The sequence below is a fragment of the Pelodiscus sinensis genome, chromosome Z (genome assembly GCF_052426305.1).
Source record: "Pelodiscus sinensis isolate ZL-2025 chromosome Z, ASM5242630v1, whole genome shotgun sequence".
Taxonomy (NCBI): Eukaryota; Metazoa; Chordata; order Testudines; family Trionychidae; genus Pelodiscus; species Pelodiscus sinensis.
The window spans coordinates 29,685,979-29,711,938 of NC_143085.1; the positions used below are offsets into that span (position 1 = coordinate 29,685,979).

Genomic DNA, 25,960 nt, shown 5'->3' on the forward strand with positions numbered 1-25,960 from the left:
GAAACCAGGATCCCCCCTCCTCCTAACCCAGCCCAGAAGCCACATCCCCAGTCAGAGCCCTCACGCCCTCCCATACCCCAATCTTCTGCCCCAGCCTCCCACATTCTGAACCCCCCATGCAAGAATTAAGTTAGCTAAACCTAGTTTTTGTTGTATTGAACATTTATTTGAACATTTTATGAATATTTGGTTATATTTATAGTAATATATTTAGTGTGTGTGTGTAAGGAAGGGGCAACTACTGATGCGGGAGGGGAATCACATATTCCTCCCTGGGGGAGGAATGGGACAGCCCTTCCCCTGCCCTGGCTTCTTCCCATCCCTCACCTGAGTGATGTGGCTCAAAGAACTAGTGGGACTGTTGCCTCCTTCGTCAGGGCCAAGGGTCTGGTGCCAGCAGCAGGTGTTGGCCCAGTTTACTCTGTAAATTGCATGCTCCTGCGGCTGCTCAGGAGTCATTCAAATGCCACTCAACTGATTAACAGAGTGCCCACAGCTAGGTTTTGTGATTCTTTTGGTGTACACATTTGCACATGTCTCAGTGCACAGAAAAAATTATTCTGCACACAGATGGAAAAGGGGAACATTGGTTGAGCTCTCTTCTCCCCCCCTCCCCACTTGCCTGTGTATTCTGCTCCCCTCATTCCGAGCCACATCACTCTGCTTCCCACCAATGAGTGCAGGAGTGATCCTGCCTTTTCCCGTGACTTGGGGGACCAGAGCAAGTCAGAGCCATGTCGCTCTACTTTCCTCCACTACTGCTGATGAGTCAGGGACGATCCCTGGCTGCCAGAGCCAGGCCACCCACTAAAGCCTGACCCTATGCCTCCTGCTCACGGCCTTTGGGAGTGCATATGCCTCCCATGCATTGCCCCTGTATGAAGGGCATGCATTAGTCATGTTTCCCTTTTGGTTAATGGGGGTTGCAAATGTGGCTCCCAAGCAATGTTCTATTTTTTTTCCCCTCTGTGGGTGGAATAAATGTTATGCACACTTCAGGCATATTTGGATGTGCATCACCATTAGAAACACAGGCTGCTGGCTGTGGGAGCTGTGGGCGCACTGCTAATGAGCTGAGGGACATTTGAATCTCTCGTGAGTGGCCCCCAAGTGCTCAGCTTACAGGAATCCTTGCCAAGCCACATCTATGTACCACTGGTCTAGAAACACATAGGTTCCAAAGTGTGTGGTGAGAACTTGTTTAGGATTCTGTTGCATTGCAAGATTTCTACAGGCCAGTTACTGTCCTTTGTTCCGTTTTCTCTCTCTGTCTGAAGGGGCGACTGCTGAAGAGGGACACAGGCCATCTGACCATCCTCCCACATGATTCCTTCCCGCCCTATCCTGCCTGCCCCTGCCCTACCCCAGCTCTTTCTCCAAGCCCCTTCCCCAGAGTGATGCAGCCTGGAGAACTGGCATGGCCAGAGGCCTAGCACTAGCAGCAGGGGTCAGGCCTCCCCCTCTCCCCCACTCACTGGCAGCAGCAGAAGGAAGCAAAGCTACATTGTCCTAACTCACTCTGCTCCTCCAGCTCCCAGCTGCATTGCTCTGCTTTCTGCGGTGAGTTCAGTAGCTGGTCCCGCCCCTTCCCTTTGAACACACACCAGGAACCAGAGGAGCAGAGTGAACAAGGAACACTGGTCAGTGCGGAGGGGTTCAACCTCTACTGCAGGTGCCAGGCCTGCTTCCTCCTCCCTGCCCTCCCACTAGTCCCCCCGGCCACCCAGAGGCTCTGGTCCCTTGCCCTTCCCATCTACAGTGTTTGGGGGCGCATGCCCTCTCCTCTCCCTCTCCCTGGGTGGCCCCTGGTGGCCAGTAGTCGGTGCTGGAGCTCCACCAGGACAGGGACTATAACCAAGGCAGAGATGTCTCCCTGCATTTTAAAGAGTGGGTTAGAACTAGAAGTTAATACAAATCCCCACACTGCGCATTAGCTGTTTGCAGCCCCCAGATCCCTCAGTCTAATTCTGGCTGGCACTCACCCACCTCTTCCTGGAATGAGTCACTTCCCCAAACTGGATCATGCTGCTCCTCCCAGTCACACCTGTTCTCCCCAGACTCTGAATTTGGCCTGAGGGGCTTTTCTTGTCCTACTGGAAGCACTGCCTGCATGTGCTATTGGTCTCCTTTCACAGGGCTAAACAAACAGATGTTTGCTCAGCAGTCAAAAGGCCTTCTGTCTTGATGATGGATTTCTCTGTTAGCAGAGTTAATGGAATGCTGGTTTCTCTATGGCCCAAAGATCATGAGGATATAAAAGGAATATATTCTTTATAGGGAGGGGGTATGTGTGTGCGTGTGTGTCTAATTCATTCCCCTTCCCCCCATGTGGTGTGCAATACACAGTACTACGTGACCTTCACTTTCTCTGTTGCTTTTTAGTCTCAATGTGAGTTCTGTTTCAGAGTTCTGTTAGTCCGTGAAAACTTTGCTTGAGACTTTGAAAAAGACAGGACAAAACAACAGAAAATGTACTGCAAGGAGGAATCCAACGTTGGCCCCTGAGCAAGAGCTGGGGTGATCTATTAGCTCTTCTCCTCGAGTCTACAGCCCTGCCAGCTCTGTTGTCGTAACCTGTAATACTGGTTGGGGTGTGTGCACACCTGGCTGAGCCTCATTGTTCCTGAGCAGCCTTGTATTGCACTGCTCTCTCTGGCTCCTGGGCAAGAGTTCTCTCCAAAACAAGATGCCCATTCCTCCGCTGGGCGGAGGACATGAATCAGAACAGCCCACAGGATGTGCGTTGTGCTGTTACAGCTTCATTGCTCTCAACGTCAGTGACATGGGGCAAATCCTGCCTGTGTGCGTAATGCCACCCATGTGGGAGGTGCATGCTGTAAAAATAGGCACCGTGCCTAGATTCTGGTCAGCCCTCCCTCCCCCCCACAATGGATTCTGTGCCCTCTCCCCAGGATTATTCTAGGAGTTTATAATTGGCAAATAGGGGAAGTTTGCACATTGTTGTTGCCTGTTCTGAGTGTGCATATGCACAGGCACCAGATTGTGCCCTAAGTCTGAGGCTTTGACCTGAAGGGGCACCTCCTGGCTGTCCTAGTGTGCTTACAGATCCCAGCAGTACAAAGACTAGCATTCATTTCCTGGCTTTGCCACAGGCTTCCTGTACTACCTTGGACAAGTCACTTAGTCTCTCAGTGCTTCTGTAACATGAGGATAACTTCATCTCCTGTTTCCTTCTTTTGTCTGTCTTCTCTGTTTATACAGCTGCTCCCCGAGTTGCGAACGGTCAAGTTACGACCGTTCGCACTTACGGCCAAATCTCCCACGGAGCGGTCGTAAAGGCGGTTCCCGAGTTACGAACAGCGCGGTCGCGTGTAACTAAATGGGGTACGAGTTACAAACAGTTTGAATTACAGACCAAGTGTTGATCCGTAACTTGTTCGTAACTCGGAGAGTAGCTGCACTGTAAACACTTTGGGTGAGGGACTGTCTTTGTTTGTATGTGTATGTACACAGTGACCAGCACAATGGGCTCAGATCTTGGCTTTAGCCTCTAAGCACTAGCACCATACACAAATAATCATCATGCTTGGCCCAGAGCCACTGAAGAAATCTGTCCAACCCCGTGTTAGGACGCTGGTTCTCAGCCCTGTCCTCACTAGGGGATGTTAAAAGTGCAATTTGTTCACTGTGTAACTGCTGAAAATTTCAGCAGTTACACAGTTAAATGCAGGGCAGCAGCCAATTCCCCAGAAGCCGGTGCACCCAGGAGCTGGCTGCCACCCTGCACTGCTGCCTCTGATTCAGAGGCATCAACATGTGGCCACAGGCAGCTCCCCAAGAGCTGGCTTTTTAGCAGGCTTTCCATGTATACTAGTTCCTGCCTGCTGCTCCACACTGCTGCCTCTGATACAGTATGAGATTATTGGCTCCCCATTTACATGGCAGCACTTTTACATCCCTAATCCTCTCACCACCCCTCTGCAGGATATGGATATGGGCCTTTCCGCCAGTTTACCAGTCTAGGGACTAAGGGACAGTAAAATGAGCAATGATCTCCAAATCCCTTTCTGTCGGGTGTGTGGTGTGCTCTTTGGGTGGGGCGGAGCACAATGAAACAAAGCAATTGCACCCTCTGGTAAATAGAATCCTGCTTTCCCACCCTTCTATTTGTTCACTGCAGAAGCTCTCCAAGGCGGTTCAGAGTGCTTTGGCAAAGGCCAACAATACAGCAGAAGAAACCATTTCAGCCATGAAAACTGTGCGCAGCTTTGCAAGTGAGGATATGGAAGCAAATGTGTATTGGGAGAAGCTGCAGCAAGTGTACAAACTGAACAAAAAGGAAGCCTGGGCCTATACGTACTATGTGTGGTCCAGTGGGGTATGTGACTTGTTTCTATTAGCCACTCATTGTCACTGGGATGATATTGAGGGCTGGAAGGGATTATATTCTGACATTGTTCATTCTCTGCTATATGAATGTTGTAATATATTGTACATAAAAGATTGGGGGTGTATCAAGTGACCAGTTTTAACAAAAGATACAGACTTTTAAAGTCTGCTAACAGTCCCCTGTGCTTTATTTTTAACTTTCCAAACAAAGATACATTTCTATTAAGGATTTTGAATAGTGTCATCCCACAGGCAATTTCCTGCAGCAAGTAGCACTATAATTAAGCTCAGTCAAGGGCATTCGAAACACCGTGTGCACATGTTACCACATTACACACTTAAGCCAGCTTGTTTGTGGTATCCGAAGTTGTAAAACAAATTTTATGAGAGCTAATCTTCTGCTCAAAAACTGACAATGCCATTTTCAGCTACAGGAGAAGCTGTGTTATCCAGCCCTGTACCAATGGAAAGCACTATAAATCGCCATTTCTAACCATCATAAAAAGTCTGGTTTGTGATTTGGCTGGCATGGGGCTGGGAAGCTCCCTCTCTAGCTCCCTGTGACTCCCTGGAAGTGGCAACTTGTCCCTGCCACTCATAGGCGGAGGAATGTCCAAGAGGGATGCAGGGAATTAGGTTAAGGTACAGCAGATGGTGTGGGGTGCATGCTCTGGGAGGGAGTTTGCATGCAGGAGGGAGCTTGGGGCAGGTGGTTGGGGCACAGGAGGGTGTTTGGGGTGCCACATCCAGGGGGTGCTCAGCTTGGGTGGCTCCCCACAAGTGGCATCCTGTCCCCGGTGCTCCTAGAGGAGGTGCGGCTGGGCGGCTGTCCGCACTGCCCCTGGCCACAGGAACACCCCCATAGCTCCCATTGACCATGGTTCTTAGCCAATGGGAGCTGCAGAACAAATGCTCAGAGCGGAGGCAGCATGCAGAACTGCCTGCCTTGCTTCCACTTAGAAGCAGCCAGGACAGGTCACCCACTTGTGTGGAGCCACCTAAGGTGAATACCCTAAGTCTCTTCCCATGCCCCAATCCTCCCCTGAAACATACCAAAATTCCCTCCCTCTTCCTTCATCAGCATTTTTCATTACTGGCATCCCCTATTCTCCCCAACATGCTGGGTAAAACATCTTTGACTATAATTTCTCTTTTGAAAAGCGCTTTGTTGCCAGTCAAGCCTAGGTTTCTGGGGTTCTACTACTAAACAAATTAGCGCAAAATCTTCACATAAAACTGATCTGATCTTACTAAATTCTTTTGTTGAAAGGATTGTGAACTAGGTGAGCCAGTTCTGGGGTGACTCATGGCATTCTGCCGAAATCCTGTAAGATTTGTAGTTTCATGTGGTTGTGATGCAAAAGTAGACCATTTTGAATGGGAGTTTTTGAAGTCATCCAAAGCGAAACTCACACCATGAACCCAGCTGGATAAGACAGTCAAGAAAACCTGATCCTGTGGACCTGTCTGAAAGGAAACTGACAAATTTAGCACAGCTCTAATAACCTCTTTCTCAGGAAATGCCAAGACCTGAGCTAAAGTTTTGGCAGATGAATAAAGGAGGAATTTATTTTCATTAGATTTGGCTTATAGAAAGGATTTATTTGTGACTTTGTAGTCAACAGTTTTCACTGGCTATCTTTTACCTCTTAGCCAGAGGAAGAGTAGGAGATAAGTCAGGATGCCTGTGTTCCATATTCAACATTACTACCGACTCACATGACTTTAGGCAGTCACGAAAGAGCTGTCTGTGCCTTACCTACCTTCCTGAAGTGCTTTGAGAACCTTGGTTGAAGTGCATTATATAAATGCAAAGCCCTTTTATTTTTAGTGCAGTAAAACTGTCTTTGACATCAAGTAAGAGTTGGATCAGGCTTTATGTGGCAACACTTCTGTGTGCTTTGGCACTCCTTCTCTTATCCTATGTGCAACGTGCCTCAGGTGGCGCATAATCCGGATTGACACAAGTCATTCCATTATGATTTATAACTTAGTTTAGCATATAAGGCTCCAAGGCAAAGCTCTATGCTCACTCCAGTGCCAAGGTTTGCTCTGAACTTTACCTGTACATTCTGAACTTCAGGGTTGACCTTAGGTGCCCTTGAAACAGACCGATAGCTGCTGGATGCTGCATAGTGATCCTACGGACACGTGCGGGGGTTGTCTGTTGCTGTCTTGTTAATTTCCATTTAGTGCATCCTCTCATCTGTGCCATAAATGTAAACTGCTGCTGGCTGTGCCTATGCACCTAAGTGGTATTTGTTTATATATTTATTTTTATTTAACCACATTCAGGCAGGTTTCTGGTCTTCTGGCTTCTTCTACTTGTATTCCAACAATTTTAATATCATCTTTGCCTACCATGGGCATAGAGAAAATGGACTTTTCCTAGCATCTTCAGTTTGGAGTGAAAAGTTAGCATTTTTTGTCTAGGTGAAAACTCTGCTCAAATGTTCCCCTTTAAACCCAAATGGGGCATTTAATCTGGTCAGGGAAATCTGTTCTAAAATGAGTCATGTTTGAAGTTAATTGTTTGTTTTAAATGTTACATTGTTCTGCCTTGCATTCAGGGGACTAGACCAGATGACCTCTCCAGGTCCCTTGCAGACCTACACTTTTATGATTTATGAGTCTCCCACACTGATTTTGGGACAGAGAGGTGCTGAACCACCACAGGTCCCAGAGAGGTTAAGGGGATATTTGCAAACTATTATTTCTTGTTGTTGAATTAACATCGCTGTGACAACTAGCTGTTCCCGCTAGGATCCAGTTTCAGCTGTAGTCACTACTGTCCACTCACACAGTGAGAACTTGCAATCTAAATAGACCAGGCAGAGGGTGGGAGAAAGAAATACAACATCAGAGCACAAGGCAGGAGACTGTGTCTCAGGGAGATTGAAGGGACTTACCTGTAGTCACACAAGGTGTCTGTGGCAGTCAGGAACTGAACTTAAACACCCCAGCCCTAGGCTAATTCTTTCATTACAAGTTCATGTTTCTTTCCATTGCTTGGGCTCTTCAGAATCAGAACTTTCAATTACACTCCCTTGCTTGAAGAAACATGCTACTGAATTAGAGTCCACATCAAAACTCCATATACAAATACCCGTGATCGTTGAGGAATTTTGGATTGGGATCTGAAAGGTATGTTGCAGGCCTATCTCTTTAGCCTGCTTTTTTGTATATATTCATCCCTAAAAGCAGTTACCTCTTTTTAATTTTCCATACAAATCAACTGTTTAAAAGTTACTAGATTTCTTTTCCCCCCATATCTGACATGACACATTTTGTCCCTTCCAGTACAATTCCAATCAAATTAAACACTGCCCAGAATCCTGAATCCCAAACCTGTCACATTTCAAGAGGTGAGCAGATCATTTGGCATTGAATTCCCAGATTTGAATCCTGATTCCAGGTTGGATCCTAAATCAGAAATGACATGTTTTCTGCTTTGAAATGCCAACAGTATCTTGTGAAGATGTTTGAGAATTGAGGGTGGTTCAGGCCAGACCTTGGCACAGATTCAGCCGCCAGCCTGAACTGTAGCATAATCCAGAGACAAACTGTGTCCTCAACCCTTCTATAGTTTTAAGTGTGACTTAATTCTCACTGTTTTGACCACCTCCTGAGCATCAGATGCTTCATGGCTAAGCCTTTCAGATTAACCAAATGGGATTAGACACATCTGCCATTAATATTAAAAAGAGATGAGTCAAAAATCCCATACATCAGTTTATGCTTCTGAACTACAGGTTGGACCTCCCCGGTTCAACACCCTTGGGACCTGACCAGTTCCAAACCAGAGAGTTGCTGGACCAGGAAATGTAAGGGGGGAGAGGGATCCAGCTTTTACACTGGACTTCTCTCCCCAGCTACTTGGCATTGGTGCCCCTGGCTCCCTTGTCTGTGGTAGGCCCGCTGGCCCCATGTGAGGCTGGGCGACCCTGCTGATGCTCGCAGCCCTAGTGGCTCCACCAGCTGGCTCTGCTCCTAGCCGCCAGTAACCTCTGTACTGGGGCTTTCTTGTCCAGCAACGTCAATGGTCCAGTTGCTGAACCAGAGTCCCGGACGATGTTCAGCCTCTACTTCATTCCTTCAATATCAGTAGTGTCTGGTTTGACTTTACCATCTATTGCACAACCTCAAGTACACCTTTGGGATTATAGTAATAAAGATTATACTGGTGCGTTCTGGATAGCTGTGTGAATGAGCCAGAGAAGCCACCAGCAATGTCTGTGTGTCTATGCTTGATTTTTCAGCTGACTCTTCTTGTGGTACAAGTCAGTATCCTTTACTATGGTGGCCATCTGGTGATATCCGGGCAAATGACCAGCGGAAACTTGATCTCGTTTATTATTTATGAATTTGTCTTAGGAGATTGCATGGAGGTGAGTATGGTTTACCCCTGCATTGGATTTTTTTTCTCACCCTAGGCTTGAAATTGTAGGAGGGGGGAAGTAGAAGTATTTTATTTCTCTCAGTCACTATCATTGTCATATTTGATTACCTCCCAAAGTATTTAAAATGGAAACAATGCAACACTCTTTATTGCCCCCACTCAACTTTGTTGTGGGGGGTGGTGTTTGGTCAAGGAAAGTGACATCAGTAGAAATTAGTTTTGCATTTAATTCTGGAAGTGGTTTGGTTCATGATCACTCTTGTCTGCTTAGAGAACTCTTTTGATTCAGAAGGAGCAGATTTGGGTACAGCTCACATTGAATAACTTGAGAATCAGGCTCTCCATGACACAGGAAGCTGGGACTCTAGTTGGTGTGAATCTGCTCTAAAGACTCCAACAGAGATGTGCTAATTTACACCAGCTAAGGATCTGGCTATGGGTGTTTTTGTTGTTCCTGAGAGTTTTCTGGCTCCTCTGGTACCCTAGCAGCTGGCTGTAATTTCTGTAAGACATAGTTCAAAAGGGATCTGTGTCTTTGCCCACTGGTGTGTGGATAAGCTGAGAAGGCAGCAGTGCTCAACGAACAGCTCAGGGTAGGGAGAACCACCTTGTTTTTTAAAAATAATACAAGTAGCTCATTTGTTGATGAGACACCCAACTGCAGGAAGTGGAACAGAAAGCTGCCCATTGCTTGAAGGGCAGAATCTCGGATGTCTTCCAGGCAAGCTTTCCTATGCAAAGGATTTAAGGACTTGGAGGCCATTTGTTACATTTCCGGGTCCATTAAAAGCTTAGTTGGGAGTCTTTTTTTTTTTTTTTTAATGGGCTATAAATTGCTAAATTGGCAGGGAATTAACGAGATGGGATTCTGCCTGGGAGGGCCCTAGGATTGCAGAGCCTGCATCTGTCTGCTGTCGTCTCACCTCATTAGCTCAGCTAATCTGGGCAGAAATGATCAGCTCCAAGCTGCTCGTAGCTGGGTGTGATCACCTAGGTACCAGAGCCTCCCATGGAATGAAGAACAGCACACTTAGCACTTGCCATCTGTTCTCAGAACTGCAGGATCCAGCACTGCTTTCAGTCTGCTTGCCGCCTCCTGGGAGATACGGGGAAGAGCTACTTCTTGCACAATCTGCTTTGAGACAGGGGGGCGGAGGAAGCTCTGTGCTGGAGGCTGAAGAGTATCAACGCTTTGAGGGATGTTTTACTCCAGTCGACCTCACTGTCTGCTGCATAGACACCCATAGCTCATCCAGGCGCCTCACTGTCTGCCCCTCCCCACCCATAGTTGCCTCTCTTCCTTATTCCCTTCTCCTGTGGAAGTGGGAAATACGTTTCCATTGGGGCATTGATCCCGTGCATTTCAGAGCAGGGGAGGGGTTGCTGTAGAATCCATGTGTGATGGGCATGGCTTATCTTGGTCACAGAGAAAATGACAGGAGGGTTTCAATCTATGTTTGGAGTATTTGTTTTCTGGGACACCCTTTCTTGCATTCCCTTTTCCTGTGTTAGTCAACAGGACCGAAGTTTAAAATTGGCTTTAAAAATATTTCATTAGTGTCTTGCTGAAGATTATAAAATTACTTCTCTACTCTGGGCTGCTGGTGGACATAGGGGTACCTGTTTAATAGTACCCCATGGGGCTCCATAAGTCATAAGGATGGCCCTGTTCATAACCATCACTCCACCATGACACACGTCTGCATAATGAATGTTGGACCATATCCTGAAATGGCAGGTGTATACAGTGTATCTTAGACCAGCTGTCAGTGCTGCTGCAAGCATCAGCCATAGAGAGGTTGTGACGGTGCATCGGGGACCCCCCAATCTTGCACCCCCGTAGCAGCATGAACAGACTCTGCCAACTATTAGAATAGAGAGGGTTTATTGCTCCTCCAGGTTACAGCACAGCATAGACATGATGTGGTTACAGGAATGAGGGCCAAGCAGCCTTAGATCCCTTGGGCTAGGGGGTTCATTGCCCCCCTCAATCCTCAGCACCCAGCTTAGTCTGTTCCCTTCATGTTTCCCAGCCAGAAACTGCCCCCCAGCCAGGTGTTCGTCTCTGCCTCCCTTCCTTTGTGTCTCCCCCTGGGAAGAACAGTATTATCTGCTCATGCTAGGCCTGGGTGTCTGGGCCAATACACATGTGGGTGAGTCAGTGGGAATCACACATCACAGCGCAGGGGAACATCGGGTTACAGAGCAGACAGCACCCCCATTTTGTCACAGAGGTCACTCAAAAGCAATATCTGGTACTGGTGGGAGGGGAGAAAGACCCTTTCACACTTGGCCCCATCCTTTTGCAGCTGAGCACACAGTACAACATTCATGGTATTCCGTGGGAACTTGGGTTTAGATGTGGACCTGTCATCTGAGAATTCACTTTCCATTCAGTGTATGACTATGCAGTGCATGTTAATTTCATTTGCCAGAGAATTATGTCTTTTAATGATTGTTATTTTTCCATTTACTAATGGATCTTATCTGTACTCCTGACACACGGAGATGTGTAACCTAGGCCTGTTTTGTGTTTCTCTTTAGTCTGTCGGCTCCGTCTACAGCGGATTAATGCAGGGAGTAGGAGCTGCTGAGAAAGTGTTTGAGTTTATAGATCGCAAGCCAACAATGGTAAATGATGGAACTCTGGCCCCAGACCATGTGGAGGGTAAAGTGGAGTTCAGAAATGTTACTTTTTCCTATTCTACCAGGTCTGCAACACAGGTCCTACAGGTGAGGGTCTTGGCATGTTGTGTTCAGCGTTCCCTTCCTGAATACACAACACTGTAGGTAGTGTTGCCTCCTACAATAGATTAAGTGCCACATTTTTCTAGCAGATCAATTACTAATTAGTTGCAGACTGCAACATAATCACTCAGTCGTAGACATGGAGGATTAGAAGGGACCTCAATGGACCATCTAGTCCAGGACCTACACCATCCCTGACTAACTCGTTTGTCTAACTCCTTAAAAACCTCCAAGGGAAATATCAGAAGCACCATCCCTGGAGACCTTTCAAACCAGACTAAACAAAACACCAGAGAATAGAGGGCATGTAGGACCTAACAAGGGATACTTATGTTAATAAAACCCTTGTTCACATTCAAGGGTTAATTAAGTGTGGTCCAGAGTTTGTAGTCACATTATCGTTGGCCACTCACACTGTAACCATCACTGTTAAAGTTTTGTAAAGCTTTTTATTAAAAACACAGAAGGAGAAATTAAAAAAACAGTTAAGGTATTTGAAATATCAAGTATTAAATGAGAATTATTACAATAAAATTCTTATCTCTTTTCCTTACTCTTACCATATAAAGAGTTATGTATAGGAGAAGCCCCTGTTTGACAGCGGATATTACCACTATTATTAACTGCCATGTAGGGTGGGGGAGAGAAGATTCTAGTTTTTAGGTGGCTTGAAACTCTTACTGCTGCTGTTATTGGAGTCCACTCTTGTGCCCATGAAGACTAAATGAGACACGAGCACACATGCACAAAGGGACAGAAGAGAAGAGCCCATAGAGAAAATGCAGCTCCCAAGTTGGATACTGACTGTTACAGCCTGCTGGAGGGATGCAGGCCCAGCACACCGTCTTCTCAACCACGCATGGTCTGGCAAACATTTATCAATATTGGCCTGGTGGAGGCATTGCCACTTAGCTGCCTGTCTGGTCACAGGCGCCTCATGGTGATGTAAAAGGTGGAGTTGTTGTGGCTGACTCAGCCAGACTCTGATTAGACAAAAGGCAAAGGAGAGGCTAGACAAGAGGAAAGAATGTGGGAAGGGAGGAGGACACACAAGGAGTGGATAAGAACAGAAACCCATGTCTCCCATACCCTCAATTGTTCATCTCCTGTCCCCTGTATTGAGTTGATGCTGGCAGTGACTGTGTGCTGGGTTCCCTCTCTGACCTGGCTTTTGGATCAGGACAATGCAGGTTCAACCGCCGCAGGGGCCTGGGAGAGAGGTAGCAGCTAGGATGGTGAAACTCACTCCAGCCAGCCTGCAGCACAAGTGTAGCACTAGGGTACAGTGTACCATACTAGCAAGATCTGTATAGCCGGTACACTGTATCAGAAATACATAGAAGGAGCAGAAGGAATGTGGGGGGTGGTTGTGAGCTCCTCCATCTGTGCAGCAGCCCTGCTGGAGGATAGTACAGCCATATCGGTGGAATTGCTAACAGCCCCATGTTCTGCTCCTTTTTCTGCTGCAGTTCCCAGGAGAGCCCTGAGCTGCAGAGTTCTCCCAGGAACCACAGCAGGGACAGGAGCAGAAAGCAGCTGCTCCTCCGGTGAAGCTGTACTGCCCTCCGGCAGGGCTGCAGTACAGATGGAGGAGATGCAACTGTATGACAGGGCTAGAGGCAGGGTTGAGAGCAGTAAAGCCATGCCTGAGGAGCTGCTGGCGGCACCACATTCTGCTCCTTTCACTGCTGCAGTGCCAAAGTCTCCAGCCCAGTATAAGCATAGCTGCGACTGCCCAGGTAACATGGGGTGGATAATGGGAAGAGCAAGGGGGCCATGCGCTCGGGGCAGGGAGGAGTCAAGTGGAAGGTCATGTGGGGATGAGTCACATCCCTCCCCACCCCTTACATGCACTGTACCGGGAAGAAATGGATTCTGTTTCCTGCTTCCATCCCACCCAGTTTTTCCTGTCTTTCAGGCCTATGATTTTGCCTAGTTGGAAAAATCCACTTAGGAGCTCAGTTACTCAAAATCCTTTTGTAGCTGTATAATATTGAGACAGAAGGGCTGTTTGTAGGTCATGGCTTGGCAGACCATGAACCAGGTACTGCTCTCAGATGTGTGGGACATATGGGTAATGGTTTGGTCTGGGAGAATTAGCTGGATTCTAAGTGTTGATATATGTAATACTGGAGGGATATGTATAGCGGCCCATTTGCCATGTAGTGTTTGTGTAGCTGCGGGCGTGTTCTGTTTCATGTCAAGCTAGTGAAAGTTGTTGGCTGGTTGGTAGAGGGAGGGCCCTGAAAAAGGATCCGCCTGTTAAATCAGAAAGGGCAGGGGTGAGGTCAGACGATGAGTCTCAGCTAAGGTTCCCTCTAAGCTGTGCTGCAGTACGGTCCAGCAGCTGTTTAATGAACCCTGACCAACCAGGGCTCCAGGCATTGCACTGCTTGGCTGGGGGAGGGGTCCTTTTCCCTCAGTGACAGCAGCAGCTCCCTGCTGAGGGTAATGCAGTGAGTCTCTCCTAGCCAGTCTCCTCTCTAGGAGAGACTCACTGCTCTGCCCTCAGCAGGGAGCTGCTGCTATCACGGAGGGGGAAGTGCCCTCTCCCCCTGTCAGGCAGCTCCATGGGTGGAGCCCTGAATCCCTGACTGGGCAGGGCTCTAAGAGCTGCAGGGCCCTGCTGCTGTGCAGCTTAGAGGGAACCTTGGTATCAGTATTGTAGGATTGACAGCCTTGTTGGCTGATCCATAGAACAACTATAGTGCACAGGCAGCAAAGAAAGCATCCCAGGTGCCAGAGTGCCTCAGTCCCCCTGACTCTCTAGATCTAGTGCATTGAGCCCTTGGCTTCTCTATTGAGACTAACAACAAAGCTGCCACTAGTGGGTTGTGCTTTTTATGAGGTGGCCACCACTGGGGACTAGAGACTGGCTGCTCTCCACTTCCAAGTTATGTTGCGCCAGGGTAGGAGATGGAAGGAGTGTGCTTGCTTTTGGATGTGCCTAGGATAGGAACAGAAGGGTCTGAAGAAAAGATGTTGGGCTTGGGAGAGGCTGGGAGAAGAGGAGTAAGGAGGAAAAATGATGACTGATGGAGCACTAGGAGATTGTTTAGTGGGCACTCATAGTGCTCATCTTGCATTGATGCTGATGGCAGCCAATCTAGCAGTAGCAGGACTGGAGCACTAAAGAAAAGCCAGATCACAGTTTTCACTTGGTTTCAGCAGCTTTTTCTAGTGTACTCTCTTGCAGAGCAGATGCATGGATGCTATTAAAGGCAGGATACTCAGGTTGTCACTCCCATTTTATGTTACAGAATGTGTCCTTCACCCTCTCTCCTGGCAAAGTGACTGCACTAGTGGGTCCTTCGGGCAGTGGGAAGAGCTCCTGTGTCAATATTTTGGAGAATTTCTACCCTCTTCAAGATGGGCAAGTCCTGCTGGATGGGCAGCCTATTAACATGTATGATCACAAATACCTGCACTCAGTGGTACGAGTTACTGATAAACATTTGATAGTTTGGACCAAAGGGCTTTAGACCATTCACAGAATGGTCTCAGGTCCAATTTGGGCTCAAAATATAATTTAGGTCTTTCTAAAACGTTTCCACGATGCCTGACACTAGAGCTGGTGGGTTTTTTTTTTTATTTTGTTTTGATGGGGGGAGAGAGGGAGGAATCCACTTTTTTTTCTCTCCCCTCCCCCAAGAAAATTTTCACCCTAATATTGTCCTTGTTTTTTATTAGCTCTGCCTAACACCAGTAGAACCGTGTCCATGATTGTTTGGCTGTTTTTAAATATTCCAGTATAAAACAGGCTTTTTACATACTTTATGTTGGGTCCTTCTATTGAAGAAGCTCCAGGCACATTAGAAATATTAATTGATTAAACCTTCCAACCTCCATGTGAAGCATATGTTCCTCATCAGAGAAGCCAAGACACAAAAAGGTTAAGTGACTTGTCCAAGATGACTCTGGAAATCTGAAAGTGTAATTTCTTACACAAGTAAACATTCCTCTGCAGAGTGGTTACAACCCAGAATACACAACATTAAGATTCTGCATGAGAACCTGAAAACAAGGGATTAGAAATTGACTCTAAACCATAAGTGAAATTGACTGGTACTTTTGCATGACTAAAGATTAAAAAAAAAAAAAAAAAAGTGGCATAAATGGTGAAAAGGAAATTAGTAAATTTTTAAAATCCTTTCCATTTAAATCATCTGGGGGTGGTGTTAGTAATGCAGATAAGGTTGTTAATCTTTGTTGTATATACTTTTAATATTTGTTGTTGCTCTGCATGTTAATTTCTGAGATATTGTTTGGAACATTTTAAAAGAGCAAATTTAAGAGGGTTTACAAATGGGGGTTTATGTTCCAGTTTGTAGAGGTTGCTTTCAGGACGGGAAGGAAAAGGCATTGTTTAGGAAGTAAAAAATGGCAGCTCTGTAACTTTTTGATGTGGAGATTGAAAAATGACACGTCCACAATATGACTGTGGGGCTGAGCAGGCTCCGTCTGATTCTGAGACTCCACCAGTGCACTGCACTCTTTATATTGACTTCATGCTTCAATTGACATAAATGGTTTGGGACTTGAGTTTATTGTGTTGGTTGCTAGACTGTTGCTGCAGCCAGCACTGATGGCATACTCCATGCTGTGTTCATGATGCCTAACCATGGTAACCAGATAGACTGAGCTGGAGGCTTTTTTCCAGTCTGATTGCTACATGTTGCTAGTGTTGGGATTGGTTTCCTGTGACTACCTGGTGGGCTATAAGGAATGGCAGCTTTGGTCCTGCATAGTTGCACCCATAATGCAGCTGTATCACTAATAGAAGTTGTTGGGATTTGGCCCACTGCTGCAGCACTTAATAGAGTAATATGCTGAGAGAACAGTCTAGAATTATCTTTGTTCTCCACTTCCAAGCAGATGGGAAACCACAAAGCACAAGAAGGTGTTATTTCCCTTCTGTGTTGTCAGTTTCATTTCTTGGTTCAGTCAGAAGGTGGTTTGTAATCACTTCACCACATTCAAATACCAGGTACATCTGGTACAATGGGCCTTCAGGGCTGATGAATGCCCTGCAGCTGCCATGAGTCATCTAAGAGCTCCTGAGGGAACAGCTGCAATGTTCACACAGGCAGTCTACAGTAGCGTGTGATTAGAGCTTTCACTGAAATCCTCTCTGGTTTAGGCATGTTGGGTGTAGGTGTAATGATGGAATCTGCCATCTGCACTTACAAACCAACTGCAATCAATTATTGTAAACCGTCTCACACTCTGGTTTGGTTCTGACTGCTTCTTCCCTTCCTTTTGCAGATCTCCTTGGTGAGCCAAGAGCCAGTGTTGTTTGCTCGATCAATTGCAGAAAATATTTCGTATGGTTTAACGTCAGTCTCGTTCGAGTCAATTGTCCAAGCTGCTCAGAAGGCCAATGCACATGCATTTATCACAGAATTGCAAAATGGCTACAATACAGGTAGCAGGGACCATTTCATTTGCTCCAGTTTCAGCAGAAACATGGCCCTTAAGTATCCAAAACACTTCTTGGAGACTGGATAATGTAGGACAGGTCTGGGCAAGAGCTTATCAGTGGGCTGGATTCGGCCTGTCCAGCTCTTTTATCCATCCTGTGTGGCAGTTCTTGGCCCTACCACTTAATGAGTTGCCTAGGAGCCATGTGGAAGATGCAAGCTAAATAGAAGCAGTTGAGAGGGCTTGTGCCACCCTGGCAGCTCCCAAGCAACATGTTAAGGGGGTTGGTAGCTGTGAGCCACAGCTGCTTTTATTTAAAGGGCTTATGCCTTCCCTGCAGCTGCTAAGGTGCGAGCTCTTTAAATAGAATCAATTGAAAGGGCTTGCAGCTCCTGGCCCTGCTGCATTTCCTGGGAGCTTCAGGGGAGGTATGAGCCCTTTCACTTGTTTATATTTAAAGGCCCTGCCCCTTCCGCCCAGGGCTCCCCCCCTTCTGAGATGGCCCCAGACCACTTTGAAAATTTTTGAAGTGCCCCCCTTCAGAAATGATTGCCCATCTCTGGTGTTGGAGATTGGTGGTAACATACTGGTGCCCTCTCAGGTTAAGATATCAAATTCAGCCCATGTTAGCCCTGACCAAATCTCAGTGGCAGTTGATGGCTGTTGGCCAAGATGGGTAAGCCTCTGACTACTAGATGTTGGGACTGGCCAACGGGGGATGGTTTGACTCAATAATTGCCCTGTTCTGTTCATTCCCGCTGAAGCATCTGAGATTGACCACTGTTGGCAGGCTCAGACCTGCCAACAAGGTTGATCGAAGTTGCCCGGGAGCCCAGCAATTCAAAAGGATGTGGGGCTCCCAAAGCTCCAAGCCCTTTAAATCATTGCTGGAGCACTGTGCAGCATGGCATGCTATGGGCAGCTCTGATGGCTGATGGTGGGAGGAGGGATGGCAGTGCTGAGGGTTGGTTGCTCCCAGCCCCATTCCTTCTGCCCAAGGTCCCACCCCTTCTGGGAGCATTGAACTGGACCCTTCCACATCTTGCCCAGTGGCCTGGCGAGTCTTTCGGTCCTCCTGAGCAGGCTACTGGACTAGGTAAACCATTGGTCTAACCTAGTGTGGCCATTTTTATGTTCCATGGCTTACTGGGTGTGAACTTAATTTGGTCTCAGGCCTGGTTTCCTTTTGGGTAAGTGTCGACCTCACACAAACCTTCCTCACAATTATCACTAATTGGTACTTCTTCACTGACAGACCTCACAGAGAAGCCAAGGAATAAAAGAGCGATGAAGACTGAACTGTCTTCTTCCCACGGAAATGATCTTTCCAAGGGAGGACTGTAGCACCTGATTTGGCTTTATGCACAGCTCTCTGCTTTTGTTGCTCCTGTATCTGCATGGCTTATGGGAGGGTTTGCGTCTGCTTTTTATGAGAATGGGGTTGGGCTCTAGATCTAACTCAGTGCATTCAGCTCCTGGTCCTGGCTGGAACACCCTCCCTATGTCAATGATAGCCTCTTAGTTTTTCGATGTGCTTATTCTCTTAGCAACCCAATAGCAATACAACTGAGCAGTGAGGCATAAGCCAACCTGCTCCTACTTAACAATAAAATGACACTAACTCTGGAGGAACAAGAGAAGATGTGTTGGTGACAGAAGCATTTTGCATTGAGACAAATGAGGGTAATGGTTTATAAGATGCTACTGAAAAGTTTTTCCCCTCGCTGTTCAGAATGAGTCTCCAGGGGACAGAGTGCTACTGACAGTGTATGTAAAGATGCAGAAGTAGTGCCATTTACTGCAGCACTGCCTTTTGATGCTGTGGCTTCCTTTGAAGAACTGGTCAGTGAAGACTGTGGATAATGGCTCTATCAGTCTTGGGTAGCCTTTCTCAGCCTAAGAGCAAGGACTTTTGGAATCACTGTAACACGTCAATCCCTTAAACACCATGAATGCTGTGATGATCTAGTGCTTCATAGAGCGGCCAAGCATTCCTTTAAGGGAATGACTATTGTAGGGGCACAGAGTTATTTTAGGGCCTGAAAGACTCCCACTGAGTTCAGCGGGCTTTGGAACAGGTCCTTACGGAGGAGCCCAGCATTTCAGAGTAGGCCACAGTTAGAATAAATAGCTGCTGCCAGACTAAAACTCTCCTCTCTTCTTGTACCAAAGGAGGGGAAATTATACAAAATATCCAACAGGGAAAGTTGATCTGTATCCAAACCATTTTAGTAAATATTCTGCAAGTGAGGGAGGAAAATCAGCTAAAAAACCCTGGACTCTTATTTCTCCATCAAGCAATTTGGTGATTTTTGTGACTGGTGGAACACAGTTCAGTTTCCAGGGCTATATTATCTATATGAGTCCCGTTCCTCTCTCCCCGCCCCTGCCCCAGTGATTGATGTGAGGGTACTGCTATGCAGCCTCTGGCTGTGAGCCTCCATGCCAGGGCTGATAGACAAGCTTCCAGGACTCATGCTACTGCACTGAAAATAGCTGTGTTATGGTCGCCCCTCAGGCTGGAACATGGGCTCTGAAGCCAAGGGAGGAGGAACGGGCTTCAGAGTGTGAGCTCCAATGCAATGTCAGCACAGTTATTTTTAGCAGGGTAGTGCAAGTGCTGTGAGTCTGACTGTGTCATCCTGGGCTCCAAGGACACACAGCCATTCACTGTGTAAATGTACCCTTATTGCCCCTGTTTGCAGTCTGGGAAGAGGAGCCAAGGACTGAACAAGGTCAGGCCTAGGTATGTGAAATCTCATTTAATTGATTAACTGGTTAAACAGAATGTTTAACCAGTTAACTGATTAAAGAGGAGGTGGGAGGGGGTTGTTCCAGCCCAGCTGAGCTGGAGTGCCCCTCCCACCTCCTGCAGACAGAGTTGAGCAACCCCCGCCCCCTACTGTGGACAAGGGCTACTCCAGCCTGCTGGAGCAGCCTCTTGCCTGTGTGGGTGGGGAGCTGCTCCAGCTCCTACCAATTAATCGGTTAACCATTCATGTTTCCAGTCAGGCCAAAGAGATTGAGTGAAGTTTTTTTCCCCTACCATTCCATTTCAGCTTAGGGATAATAAGCATTAGGGCACCAGCCTAGGGTTTGGGAGATTTTGGTTCCATTTTCTGCTCTGCCACAGGATTCCTATATCGCCTTGGGCAAGTCACTTAGCCCTAGAGTAATTAACCATGGGAACAGTTTATCAAGGGCCATGATGGATTCTGCATCACTCAGGATTTTTAAGCAAGATGTTTTTACTAAAAGACCTGCTCTAGGAGTTACTTTGGGAAAGTTCTCTGTCCTGTGATTGGACTAGATGACCACAGTAGTCCCTTCTGACCTTGGAATCTATGAATCTCTCTGCTGTTTAGTCTCCCTGGGGATAATTCCATTGTCTTATGTCTCAGTGGTGTTCCAAAAGAAATCTGTATCCAGTGATGCATGTTGACTCTTGTCTTGTTTTCCTCCGCCTCCTTTCATCCAACAGAAGCTGGTGAAAAAGGAGCCCAGCTGTCTGGTGGCCAAAAGCAGAGAGTGGCTATTGCAAGGGCTCTGATCCGAGCTCCTCCAGTCCTAATCCTAGATGAAGCCACAAGTGCCCTGGATGCAGAGAGTGAGCATGTGGTTAGTAGGACTAATTTCGTTTATTACAGGCAAAAGAGAACTTGGAATACAGATGTGGGGAGACCTGAGTTACAGTTTCTAGATGGTAGGTCTGCATAGTCTGGACATGATGTGTTGCTTTCATAACATCTGGCAGTCGGTGTATGAGCGGGTGATAATTAGGAACTAATTTCTGATTTTGTCTTCTTTCAAACATAACATGACAACCATCACAGAGGGAATGATCCAGCATCTGTAACACACCAGATTGATGGATTTAGGTTAGATACAAATATGATTGCCTGAAGAAGTTAAACCATGCACAGCAACACTACACAGCAGCTTGGGGCAGGTTGTAGAAAAATCTGTATCTTGGTGAAACTGCAGAAAGGGGCAGAATTGCCTGAATTGTATCATAGTTGGGATACCTGAATGAGCTCCTCCACTCTTGCCAAAAATACTCAGGGAGCCTTCTGTGATAGTGAGCAGTCAGAGCCTTTGTCTAGTCTGATGTGACATCTGGCTGCCACAGTGCCCCCTAAAACCATGCCAGGGCTGCCTCTAGGGGTCCATGGGGCCTGGAGCAACTTCCCCCTCCCCCCAGTGCCCTAGGTGCAGAGCCAAAGGCAACCACCTGCCTCTGCTTTCCCTTGTACCACCCCTCCCATTACTATGTCTGCCTTACTATGTTAATACAAATTTCAGGTTTTTGTGATGCTGCCTTTATTGATGCCCAGCCAATGAATATACCCATTTATCCAAATCACTGCATTTACTAGGTGCAAGATTATTTTATCCACCTGCAACTAGAGAAGCTTCTGAATTCACTGCCCAGTCTAATGAGAGTTCACCTTGTAAGATCTGGGTTGTAATCGCTAGACCCACCAGACTGGGTAGTGGCTGCATTAGCGGCTGCTTATTGCACGGATGGGATTTGTCAGCCACATTTTGAGTGATTTGAGGGAGTATTTAAGGATAAGTAGTCCATCCAGGGAAGTGGCATTCATTCCTATTTCCCATTGGTACTAATGGGACTGTTCCTAGATCATCTGTGTATCCAAAGGAGAATAAATCTTTTATTGCAAATAACCTCCCATGGTTAACAGTGACACTTGCATGTTAATCTCTTCCCTTCCCCCACTCCCAAACAGATTCAGCAAGCAATTTATGGTGACTTGCAGAACCACACTGTGCTTGTCATAGCCCACAGGCTGAGCACTGTTGAGAAGGCACACAACATTATTGTTTTAGACAAGGGCTGTGTGGTGCAGCAGGGGATGCACAAGGAGCTCCTGGAAGAAGGAGGCCTTTATTCCAGGCTGGTGCAGAGACAGATCCTCGGGCTTGAAACTGGCACAGGGGACGGATGTCATCAGGAGACTAGCTTGGCTGCTCCCTGGGGAGATTCGATGAAGACACTCAGAGGATTGGATGAAGAGGTCCGGTTGTGATGTGCTCTCTGGATTGAGACAGGATGGTTACAACCTTTTAGCTCACCAGTGAGAGAGCACAAAGGGTTCCCCCTGTAGGATCCTTGCCAAGATGTTGAAACAGAGGTCTGCTCTAGTGCAGATTCGCACATATTACTGTAGAACAAGGCCTGTTTGCTACCACGCACACTAAGCTTCCAGTAGGCAGACGGGTAAAATAGGGACACAATGGACTCAATTTTTTAAGGGCAGGTTGATCTTTAGCAATTGCTGATGTTTCTCCTGGGTTTCTTAAGTCAGCAATTCCCAAAGCAGTTGATTAGGGTCTGTTTCCCCACTGATATGCCTGTTAAACTGCTGTTAATTGTAATGGGTGTTACATGCATGCCTGGAGAGAGCGAACCCTAAACCCTTAACCAACCTCAGGAGGGAGTTTTGTAAACTCACAGGAAGACATTGAACATCAAGTAAGATCTTGATCCTGTAGTCACTCTATGGTGCCAATCCCACATTCAGTGAGGTAAATGAAAAGACTCCCATGGGCCTCAATAGGAATTGGATCAGCCCCTAAACTCAGAATTCTTATTCAAATCTATGAGAGTTCTGCACAGTGTCCGCAAGCTCAAGCTCTGGTCTAAAATATTACCATGTAGGGCTTTTGTTAGCTTCACTGCAGTAACCCAGGAGCTCACTGGCAGAGCCTCCTTCTGAACTGCTGAAGGAGTTTGGTGAGGTTTTTTTCTTTTTACAGGATGTTAAGTTTTACCACAGCTTCATTAATTTTTTTAGTTGCTCTATCTTTATGGACACCAGCATGGTGTCTGTCTGGGTCCATCATCCACGAAAGTCAGTCCGTCTTATTTCAAAATTTGTTTTTAAATTCATACTTTGTCAGGTATAGCATATAAATGTTGGCACTTTATAAACCCTACCTAGGCCCCATTCAGCTGTGGGCTATACTAGCAACTTCAGCCTCAGCTGTCTGAATTCCACACTTAGTTCTTTGACTTTTTTATTTATTTATGTTTTTAGTAGGAGGGTGGAAAGAGAGATACTATTTCTAACTCCATACAACACTGGTGGATCTGGTCCACCCAGTATCACTCCATAAAGATTGCAGGAATGTTTATGCAGTCAGCAAAGTACTATTTAAAAATAGCATTGTATTTTATACAGGGAAGATTGATTCAGGATAGGCAGTTAATGACCTCAAGCACTTTAGCTCTCTTATTAATGACTTTCTGGGGTTTGGATGCTGCTCTGTAATACTTTGTGGCAGGTTTCTTGTTTGCAATGTTGTTATAAAGTGACATTTTACACACTATTTGGTGTCGTCAAAGAAGATACTTCAAAAATAAAATGCTACCTCTGCTGTTCAACTTCAAAACTAGTGTCTCAAGACTTGATTCATTTACAAATAAGTTGTCTTGTTAAAAATAACCTGCAGCTTGTGAATGAAATCACATACCTTTCTGGAAATGATTTGCAATAACTACAAGGATCAGTTATGTTGAACATCTGCTAATTACACAGAAGCCTAACAGAAGGTGTACCCAGCTTCATGACTTGTTTTTAATGTGTCTCTCATTTGGCCTGAAAGTTGCATTTATGTGATGTTATAATTTCACAAAGCAATGTGTCCCATTACCTGCTCTATCTTTAGTATCTGGCCTTTGCAATGTGATAAAAGTTTGAGTCTTGGAATTCAAAGGGTGATACCATTCCTACTAGTCTTTTTTGTTCTCTCTTCCTGGCCTTGTGAAATTCTGCCTCATTCTAAAGCAGGGGTGGGCAAAAGGGCCTCTGGGGTTGATCTGGCCCACGGAGGTCCTGCTGCTTCCTCCCAGGGTAGACCCTAAGCACTGCACGCCAGAGGGCAGGAAGCAAGAGACTTCATGTCTTGTTCTTCCCCTCCCCCCACCACCAGGCCACTCAGGCCTGGTCATCTGTTCAGTTGGCAGGTGACTCTTAAGTGTGGCACTCCCTTGCAGGGCGGAGGCAGACTTTGGATGCTTCCCCCATCCCCAGGTCCTGATTGACCTGGGGTTAGGGGAGAGCACACAGTCTCCTCTGACCTCCAGGGGCATAGGCACCTAGAGGGAATGGCCAGCTGTTCTGTTCTCTCTGGTGGGGGGCAGAGACAAAGACTTCACATGCTCCTCCATCCTTAGACCAATCAAGGTCTGTGGGTGGGGAAGCACGGAAGTGTCCTGGGCCCTGCCCCTTCTGCCTGAGGTCCCGCCCCTTCTGGAGCAGCCCAAGGCCACCAAAAAAATTCTGAAGTGGCCCCTGGTCAAAAATGATTGCCCACCCCTGTTCTAAAGAGTCAGCCATACCATTCTATAGATCTTTCTATAGTTAAAGACACATACCTGAATGCAGAAAAACTATTCTGTAGGTGTGACACATGGATGGACCCCGTGTAGTAGCTGAAAAGGAGAGGGTTAAGTCTGCATTTATATCAGTGTAACTAGAAACAAAATTTGACCAATTGTTCTTTAAAGTGGAGTAAACTTCTTCTCCTTTGCAAAGTCTGAGGCAGTTGAACTATGCAACCGTGGGGAAAAAGTTTTATCCTTTTTAAAATAAAGGAGTTGTGCACACACAACTCAACTGGCTTTATTGTCAAGCTTACTCTTTTGACCTTGATACTGCAGGCACATGCTGCAGAGCAGGAAGAAGTTAGGTTTGGAAAGAAGCTCAGAGTAATTGCAGTTGCTGTACTGAGCATGTGTATAGCACTTTCCTTCCTACAGCTACTTCATGTCATTCCAAGAAACATGTGCATACTGGCCGAAACACAGCTGTGTTTCGCGTAAATGGTGAAGAACCCCACCAGAAATCTATTGAAAGTGAGAGATACTGTGGTCATGCATCATATGTACCTTCACACTGACAATGAAAGCAGATGTCCTGTTGATATCACAATGGAAACTGGTGAATAAACCCAGCTGTGTTTATTGCACTATGGGTATATTCCAATACATCTGACTAGTGTTCCCTCTAAGATTTCCCATCCATGAGAGAAGTGAGTTTTGTTCTGTGCACCAGTACTGAGTTCATGTGCGCTTGTTCAGATGTGGCACCCAAGTTATAAACCTCTCCCTTTTCCCTTCTGCTGCCAAGTTTCCCACCCTCCACTCACTCCATGGCTTTCCCAGTGCCTGCTGCCCCTCACCCTCTGCTGTCCTGGCTTCTCCCCTTTTCACTCCCCTCAGCCCTCCTGGGACTTGCTACCCTCCCCCTCCTCGCTGACCCCTGAACCCACTCTTTCCCTCCCCTTCTGCCTACCCCTCCTCTAGCTCCCCTCCCCATCCTCTTTCCTAACACCTTTCTCTACCCACCTGCCTTGCCTCTCTCCTCTGCCCTCTGGTGTCTGTCCCTCCTCACCCCTTCCCATGTCTGCCCTTCTGTTTCACCCCCACAATTCCCCAACACCTGCTCCTTCCCTTACCCCCAGCACATTCCTCATGTCTTCCCTACTCTCCCAAAACATGCCCTCCTTGCCCTCTTCCTCCATAGTGTCCACCCCTTCACCACCCTCTGCCCAGTTCTCATGACCCTTTGTGCACTCACACGACTTGCTCCAACCCCCACCTTCCTCATGCCTACCCCTCCTTTCAGTCACTCTTCCTGACACCCACAACTTCCCCACTCCTCTTCTTTCCTCTTGCCCCCATTACCCCTCCCCTCTCCCAGCATCAACCCGTCCCCTCCCCACTCCCACCTCCTCTGACACCTTCCCATTCACCCCCACCCTCCTTCCTCCTGCCCATTCCCCTCATTGTTTCCTCTTGGTCCCCTGGCATTTGTTTCTCCTCCACCCGGTACCTTCCCCTTTCTCCTCGTGCCCAGGCCCTTCCTCTCCCCTCAGCACAAGTCTCTTCTGCTCCTCACCCACCTTCCCCTTAGTTATCCTGACACCTGCCAAGTGGGGCAGCATGGCGGGAGGTTGCCCTGTGTGCTGGGGCTGGAGCCAGGGCCACAGTGCTCTTTTTAGTACTGTGGCCCTGGC

The 25,960-nt window shown here is 47.0% G+C and overlaps 1 protein-coding gene across 2 annotated transcripts in view; it reads left to right on the forward strand.

Annotated features, from left to right (window-relative positions):
- ABCB9 (ATP binding cassette subfamily B member 9) overlaps positions 1 to 23,332 on the forward strand; it is a 43,095-nt gene extending 19,763 nt beyond the window's left edge. The window contains exons 6-12 of one of the 2 annotated variants that reach the window (XM_075898583.2): positions 4,142 to 4,339; positions 8,610 to 8,738; positions 11,294 to 11,482; positions 14,758 to 14,931; positions 16,763 to 16,922; positions 20,400 to 20,536; positions 21,667 to 23,332. In XM_075898583.2, coding sequence (XP_075754698.1) covers positions 4,142 to 4,339; positions 8,610 to 8,738; positions 11,294 to 11,482; positions 14,758 to 14,931; positions 16,763 to 16,922; positions 20,400 to 20,536; positions 21,667 to 21,966 — 1,287 coding nt within the window. In that variant the 3' untranslated portion in view covers positions 21,967 to 23,332. The remainder of the gene's footprint in view (positions 1 to 4,141; positions 4,340 to 8,609; positions 8,739 to 11,293; positions 11,483 to 14,757; positions 14,932 to 16,762; positions 16,923 to 20,399; positions 20,537 to 21,666) is intronic. The other variant, XM_075898584.2, reaches the window with a different exon arrangement.
- The last annotated feature ends 2,628 nt before the right edge of the window (positions 23,333 to 25,960 follow it).